We start from the raw sequence: 8,364 nt of genomic DNA on the forward strand, positions 1-8,364 counted from the left end.
CGCATCCGCCGGGGCTGCGGCACCGCCACCGGGGCTCCGCCCGGGCTGCGCTCCCGGGAACCGGGCGGGGCGAGGCTGCCTGTGCTGGCTGATCCCGGTGCGCCCCAGGACCGGGCCCCGCCCCTACCCGCAGCAGGGCAGGCGGCTCCCGAGGGTCCCAAAGCCGGGCTTGGCGGCCTCAGCCACCCGGCCCGGCCACTCGCGGTGGAACCCCGCAGGGCGCTCCGCCGCCGGGACGCGAACCCGCGGCCCCGCACCCCTGGTGGCTCCCGCAGCCCCCCCACGCCGGCGTTATGTAACGGCCGCGCGCCGCCATTGGCCAGCGCCGCCCGGGGCGCGCGGGCGCGGGGGCGGGTCCGGCGCACGCGCACTGCCGGTCCCGCTCCCTCCTCCTCCTCCTCGTTCTCCTCCCGAGCAGCGGCGGCGGCGGGGCCGCGCGGAGCCTCCACAGCGCTCGGCAGGGCCGCCCAGCCCGCATCCCGCACGGGTGAGCAGCGCCGCGGAAGCGGAGCCCAGGGGAGCGGGGTGGGGCGGGGGAAGGGGAGCAGGCCTGGCCCAGGGGAAGGGAGGCGGCCCGGCCCGGCCTGCGCGCCACTCGCGGGCCGCCGCTCCCGGCTGCGGCCTCTGTCCGTCTGCCTTTCCGTGGTCGCTTCCCTCCCGCCGGGCACGTGGTGGGGTTGCTGCCGCCCCTGCCCCGCCGGACCCGCCCGAGGCCCGCGGCCGCCCCCGGTGCCTGCGCGCCGCAGGCCGGGCCCGGCCGGGGCGTCCCCAGCGGAGCGGCCGCCCGAGCCCTCGCTCCGGGCCGGGGAGGCCGCGGTGCCCGAGCTGCCGTCCGTGTGCCCCTGGCAGTGACAGCGCACACAGCTGCCGGTGCCCAGCTTTAGGACTTGAAGCTCCGCTCGGATTCTGGTGACTTACAAGGAAACGACCCCGTGTGAGGTATGGCTGTGCTGCGGGTTTCAGCCTCGCTTCCCGACAGTGCCCGTGCTGCTGCTGCTATGATTTGGCAGCAAAAAATCCTGTTAGGATTTGGCAGCAGATTTTTTCCATGGGTTCTGTTTCCTACGTGCTCGCGCTTTCTTTATTTGGAGACAGCCGGCTGGTCTGCTGGACTCTGTGAGGGCGTGCCTGATAGGGAAAACAACACTTACCTGCGTTGTGCAATTGAAATTAGTGATTTGGCTTTGTAGATGAACTCATCATTCTTTCAAACCAGCTTTAGGATTATTCGTTTTGTCATTTTCTTACAATAATACTCGTCTAAACCTTACTTTTCTCTGTTTCAACTACATTAATGTAACTTGCAGTATTTAAACTCTCGGATTTTTGGTTTTGGACTTTGTGTGGTGGTTGATATTTTTGAGCAAATGTTTGTAGTCGTGTTTTCTTGTCTGTGACTTAACTAAAACCAGCAGTTGCCAAGTACGTGAAAGCTCAGTGTGGTTGGCTGTTTTAATGTAGTACTTATCAAAGCACTAAAATACAAAGTAATATGCAAACGCTTTGTGAAAAGAATTCTTTTTTGTTACATCTGAGTATTTTCTGTCAGGAGCCATCTGACTCCTGGACGATTGCTGTAATGCTGATAAAATAGAAGTGAAATAAAACCTACTGGTCCTTCTTCTGTATGCAAAGCTATTGGCAATATATCTTCTTCTTTTTTAAATTTAAAGTTGGAATCCAGTGTTCTGATTGAGCCATGCTGTATATAAACAGCATGAGGCCCTGGCTGGCGTGTTCTGAAGTATCATCCAGTGGAATGTAGACTGGCACTTTTAGTCATACTGACATTGACTGTTTTACCTTATGGAAACTGTTGGACACCACATGTATTTCTATCTGCTCGTTAATGGAATTGTTGTTGTGTTCCATTTTATTAGCTGTACGGACTTGTGAATTTTCTTTTAGAGAAACTGGTGGGGGAAGAGGAGGGAACGCTGAAGATGTGGTTTGATACTTCTGCAGAGGGTTACATGGTGGTGTTGGATGCCATGAAAGAGCCAGGCTGCAACCTCAGAGGTGTCTCTCAATCCACAAGAGCTGTTCTGGGTCTCAGGGCCACTGTTTTGCTCCCATGTTAAGCACATGTCCAAAAATTCCCACAATACTAGTGAATTTTCACATGTTGTTGATGTTTCATAGAAACTTAATTTTTGTAATGGTTTTCAAGGGCTTTCCATATGTATTTACTCGAGGTCAGTCACTGTTTAGGTCGGGTTTTCTCTCACACTGGGAGGCTACTGTCCTGATGAGAGGGATTGTGTGACAGGCGTGGTGCAGCCATGAGTGTGTCTGTCCCACAGGTACCAAACCTGGGGCAAGTGCCCAGGTCACCCAGAGGGACAGGGGCCAAGCAGCTGCTGCCCTCCTGGGAACACAGGATTTACTGGTTGTCCTGAGAACAGTGGGCTTGGGTGGCAGGGCTGTGCTGCTGAACCGTGCGTGGGCCGGGAGGGACTGGGAGAGACACAAGAGCAGAAATTGGGCTGCCGGGTTATATAACCACATGCTGAGTCCTGTTCTCTTGGTGTGCCCAAAGCCTCTCTGGTGTCTGCTCTGGGGGTGGGGTAAGGACTGAACTGGGTGTCCTGGTGGCTGTGTGCAGGTGGAGGGTGTTGCTGTGGAATGTGATGTCTTGGTGCTCCCTGAATTGTGACACTTTTGTCTCGTTTTGTCTTCTGGTGGACCTTGTAGCGGCATATAGCAGTAGCATTTACTTCCTTTGTGCTCCTGTGTTAGATGCAGTGATGGCTTCTGATGGGGGCAGTCTTTTTTTTTTCAAGAAATTGTATGCACATAAATTGGCTGAAAATAAAAATACAATAGCCACCTGTAAAAATCACCTTCAATAAAGAGGAGTGGCCTATTGTTCTTGGAGTTCCCAACTTCAAGGCAGCTCACAAGCACCTGAAGCAGAAGACAATAACACATCTTGGGTAATACTTTGATTTGCCTTTCTTGAACTTGTTTCAAGTTCCAGAGGAAAAGGCTGAGTCTTAATAAACCACAAACAACAAAACCCTTGAATTTTTCAGTACCTTTTGAAAAAAAGAAAAAGTTTTATTAACTGTAAAGGAAACTTTTCATTATTCTGATTATTGAAAACACTTTTCAAAAATAGAGCTTGAATCTTAGTAGGGGAAGACACCTTAGAATGGCCTAATAATTCTGGTGTTTATTTTAAGAGTGATACTGAACCCACAGGCTTTACATAGCAAAGAGCTTGAACAGATGTCTGTTGTGTTTGAGTTATGGGAGTTGTAGGCCTTGTGGACAGAGCAGGTGACTGCATTGTGCTCATGGTTACAGCTCCTCAGTCAGCAGCAGCAGTTTCTCATGTTTGTAGACTAAATGTCTTCTTTTTATTTGTAGATATGGCTCGTGGACAGCAGAAGATTCAGTCGCAGCAGAAAAATGCCAAAAAGCAAGCTGAGCAAAAAAAGAAACAAGGACATGATCAGAAGGCTGCAGCCAAGGCTGCCTTGATATATACCTGCACTGTCTGTAGGGTAAGAGGAACTGAAGTCAAAATAGTCTTGTAGGGAGAGGTCTGTCTCCCTGCCTAGAACAGGATTTTTAGATTTTATAGCAGAAACTAAAATACTTAAGTGGTTGTCTAGCTTGTTGCTGTAAGAAGAGTTTGCATCTGTTATGTGACTTGGTTACAGATTACTCAGCCGTACTGGTAATTGAGATAGAAAATCTGAGAGGTTGTGTTCAGGTCTGGTTTGGGTGGTTATTTTGCCTTTTGTATTACAGTGATCTGCATGTGTTCTTAGTATGAGACAGAACATGTAAAAAGTGTGCAGTCAGTTCTTGTTTAGTCTCTATGTGGAAACATATTTTCTTTGTGATGGAGTTGGCCTGTCTTGGAATCAGTGGTAATGGATGTTGCTCTAGAAAGGAGAAGAGGTGGTGCCAAAAGCTTTAATGTAAGCTGGATACACAGTAACTTTTGCTAGAACAACTTACTTGACAAGAATAAAGAAATTTGAGTACTAATCAGATTATTCTTTTCCTTCTGGCTGATTTTCCTAAATGCTTCTTTTGGAGCTGAAGGATGAGCTTGCCATTTTCACTTCAATAGTCAGTCTCAGAATAGATCTGCCACTTCAAATGTCTTAAATAGGATTCCAAATTGAGGGTTGCTTACTTAAATACTTGTAACCAGCTCCTCTTGTTGTGAAATCAGGCTGTAGTACCAATCACTTTGGGCAGTCGATGTCTGCAACTGTGTCAGAGCAAAAGTCTGAGATTGCTTGTGCCAAGTAGACACTCAGTTCATGTCATGTAACTTCTTGACCTATTGGTAAACTAAAGAAATGGCTTTCATAAAGATTTGATTGTGTAAAGGATAAATGTTTATCTTTAAGGCATTGAAAAAGAAAATGGTGAGGAGGGAGGTTTTCCACCAGGCCAGCCTGTGAAGTGCAGGATGTGCAGGAAGATACCTAGCCAGAATAACACCACTGATGACCATGCCAGAGCAAGTGTGATTGTAGTGCTTAAAAGCACCTCTGAAAATAGGCAGTTAAATACTCCATCCTACCCTGCAGCTAAATTAGTGGTGCTTCTGTCACTATAACAGTGTCATCAAGGAGGGAGTTGGCTTCTGGGGAAAGAAAATAAAATACAGTGGGGATTAGGTTTTGTAGTGTTATTTAACTCTTGTACTGTGCATAAAGTTTAATATCTCTCTTTAATCAGACTCAAATGCCGGATCCCAAGACCTTCAAACAGCACTTTGAAAGCAAGCATCCTAAGACTCCACTTCCTCCAGAATTGGCTGATGTTCAGGCATAAAGTTGTCTACAGGTCATTACCTTAATTTTTAATTGATTGTCTGAGAAAGATGTAATATAAATTGGTTTTTTTACCACCAACAACTGTGACTTTAAACTTGCTTCAGTTCTTTTAATATGAAAACTACTGTAGGTTGTAGTTATACCCCTGAACTGTTGAAAAGAGAAGAAAGAAGCAAGCTAGTTCTTACATGGGTGAAATGGCTGTGGCATTTCACTGTGCCCAGAGGTTGTTTTAAAAGGGGTTAATGTTATTTCAAATGGTCATTCTTAGGAATACTTCATTATTTAGTTCTTGCTTTGAAATGTTAGTTTTGCTTTGAACAAAATACAGAAGTACAATTGGTCTGTTACTATAAAACATGTAATGTAAAGTTGTTTAGTATATTTGCAACAATTGAGCCTTTTTGTTCCTGAAGCTATGCAAGTGAATGCAGAAAAATCTGAATTTCTGTGTTGACTGTAGAAGAGATTTCCCAGTAGGCAGTTGTTAGGCTGTGACTGAAAGTGATTATAATAAAAGGCTGAAATAAGATAAAAAGCAGTAGTATGGTATTTCATTCATCAGTGATAAGCACTGTAATGGTTCAGCTTAACCGAGTTGTTCTTGTTTTTTATAGGTGAAGTCATGACACCTATTGACTCTTCTACTGTCAGACCTTACATAACAAACCTGCAGCTGCTTTTCTAAAACTGTTGATCAGCAAAAATGAAGGGGCTACAGAAACATTCATATTTTTATGCTGTTCCCTCTTGGGCTTCATGCAAAGACAATTCTGTGTAAATGTACAGTCGTGCCCTATTTGGAAATCCTAAAAAATCAGTCCATACTTGTTATAAAAAATTTTTTACAATTGTAATTATATTGATGTTCATATTGTGTAAAATAACTCACTTAATAAAGTAGTACTTTGATTTTACAATATCACAGATTAACTCCTTGTAGAAATTCTCTTTCACCTTTCTGCATTATCTGCCTTATAAAATAATAAAAAATACAAAAGTGGAATTTTCCCCATCCTGCCAAAACATGAGCAGTATCATTCCACTGCAAGTAATGTACATTACAGTAAATTAATCTTAAAGTGGAGAGGGAAGGTGCTCAGATTTACTGTCTAGTGTGCTGCCTGCTTGAGCCCAGCCACTAGTGGTCAAGCTGACGGCTCAAGGTTCAGCACACCCCTGAGCAGCTGCATGAGAATCATGAGACTTCCTTCTAGTTTTTGTCCTGTGTACTGGAGTCTTGAATACTGCAAGCCATTTCAAATGGGATTCCTTTACTGTGAGGGATCATGTTCCTGAAGTCATGCACTGGAGGAACTCTGGTTATGCTTGTTATCCTTTCTATTTAGGTAGATGGCTGAGGAAGCTTGAGAGGTGGCAGGATTGAAAAATGCTTGCCAAATAACAGGTTAAAGCAACTCTGCTCTTAGTTGAAAACTGGATTTTTAAATATTTTTAGTGATATTTTGAGCAGTCAACCACACATGTTCCCCCTCAAATGTGTCTGGTTATTTCTCTCTTGAAGGAATATGTAAAATAGCCAGCCATTAATAACCTTCCTTCACAACCAGCTTAAAATAAGCCTGTTGGAAAAGAGCCAAAGTAACTAAAATAATATGGCTACTTAAAAAAATCGGATGTGATTAAAGTTGCAATGACAAGAAAAAGCTGGGTAATAACTCTGGCCAAGACCATTTGAGCAGATAAACATAATTACCACTAAAGTGTTCTGGGCTGTGTTCTAATCCCAGATGTACTGCACAAAAGTAGTGGAGAAACATCCAAATTGTGCTGGAAGGTCTACTATACAAAATCCCATCTTAGGCATTTTGGAGGGGGCTTAAGAGCTTTGGTTTTTACTCTGCAGTTAGAAGCAGTACTAGAATTGCTGTGATGTGCAGAGTTAACAGTGGATGTAAAAATCCCAGCAGTCCAGGTAACCCTTACTATGCAGCAGGACTATACATCTGACCTTCAAATGGCTTCCTAAAATCTAGGACCATAGTCTCAAAGGCTCATTCACTTAAAAGAATGCACTTGGTATTTTATTATATAAAGTCAAAACCTTTGTCCACTCATTTTCTCTTTATTGAACTACTTCTGTGAGACTAGCTTCCTGTCCTCTTTGCTGTGACAGTATCTCTGTAAATACTTACTTTGGCATAAAGTTTCTCTGTATTATAGTCACTCTGGGATAACCTGTATACCACTTAACTTTTATAGATAATGTTATTCTCCTCAGCGTAATCCACTACTGCACTTGTACACCTGACATCAGAATGTAACAATTCGTTTATTTTTCTTTAATGTTATCAATACATACATCCTGACAAACTGGCTCCACAAGGCAAGAAATCTGCTTTCAACCTGTGTGCTGTATGGGGGAGAGGTACTTCAATGTTCTAATGCTGTAGTTTGTCTAAAAATACGCTGAGTAGAAATGGAAAAGATGTTTCTTGCACTGATTGGTATTGGAGAAAATGGTTTTACTCTGGAAAATGTTTGGGGATGCATCCCTAAAGCTTGGGCCTGAGGTGAAGTAAATGTTCTATTCCTTCAGTTCAGATTGTGTAGCATTAAATAAAAGACTTATTTCATAAACAATCTCTGTTAATGAGCACTGAAGAGCTGGAAAGCTGCATCATTAGTGGGATGGTTACCTTCAGTTAGAATTGTATTTTCAAAACTCCTATGATGCTCAAGTTGAAAATGCCCTCTGAAATGATGGGGTTTACATGTTGGAAACCAAGGGTGATCCTCAGTTCAGTACGATCTGTAATAACTGTCAGTTCAGTAAGCTGCAATAACTGTCATCTTAATTATAGAAGTAAATGAAAGCTGTGACTGAATTGTTATAAAGGCTGTACTAAATGTGGCAATAGCCCTCAGTCAGAATACCTGCAATACTCATTGTACCTAAAAGATCAGAGGAAGGACTAGTTCTGCATCATCTCTTCCTGATCTGAGAGACAGCGCACCCTAGTACCTGCCTAAAGACACAGTTGTGCATTGTAATGTGTCTGATTAAAGAGAATTAAAAATATAAACCATAAAATGTCATATTTCCTGCCTGCTTTTGCTGCACCTAGAAAATTAATTTCCTAGCTGTGACAGCCATGTAACTTGAAACTATCTAACAGTGTAAGAAAGAAAAATAGACATGGAATGTTTCCTGTATTCCCTTGAGAAAGATTAATTTCTGTGCAGGGTCAGCATTCAGGTGAAGGGCTCTTACTGTGTCAGTGTGGGCATCAGCTGTCATGGATACTTGTGGAGCAACTTTAAGAGGGGTTTTGGATTTTCAGAAGCCTTCATCTTCTGGGATTCTCTTTAAGCAGCATTTAAATTGCATTTTAAATTAGGCTTAAAATATTCTGAAAAAAATCTCAGAGAGTAAAAAGTTAGCAGGTATGGTTATGATGAGGCCAATCATGGGGACTACTGAGTAATCAAGAACAGTTTTTCAGGTTTTGTTACTCTGGCTTATTTCTGTGCCTCTGCTTTCACCTATCTCAGAGCTTCTAGTTTCTTACTGTCAAAAAGCTGTGTGAAAAATCCA

At 44.0% G+C, this 8,364-nt stretch overlaps 1 protein-coding gene across 1 annotated transcript; it reads left to right on the top strand.

Moving 5' to 3' along the window:
* The first annotated feature begins 328 nt into the window (after window positions 1–328).
* Window positions 329–7,867, top strand: ZNF706 (zinc finger protein 706). The gene is made up of 4 exons (XM_064706407.1): window positions 329–487; window positions 3,373–3,509; window positions 4,708–4,815; window positions 5,423–7,867. Exons 2-3 carry the CDS (start codon window positions 3,375–3,377, stop codon window positions 4,801–4,803), a joined length of 231 nt encoding a protein of 76 aa, XP_064562477.1. The 5' UTR covers window positions 329–487; window positions 3,373–3,374; the 3' UTR covers window positions 4,804–4,815; window positions 5,423–7,867.
* The last annotated feature ends 497 nt before the right edge of the window (window positions 7,868–8,364 follow it).

The sequence above is a fragment of the Zonotrichia leucophrys genome, chromosome 2 (assembly GCF_028769735.1).
Source record: "Zonotrichia leucophrys gambelii isolate GWCS_2022_RI chromosome 2, RI_Zleu_2.0, whole genome shotgun sequence".
In the NCBI taxonomy this organism is placed as follows: Eukaryota; Metazoa; Chordata; class Aves; order Passeriformes; family Passerellidae; genus Zonotrichia; species Zonotrichia leucophrys.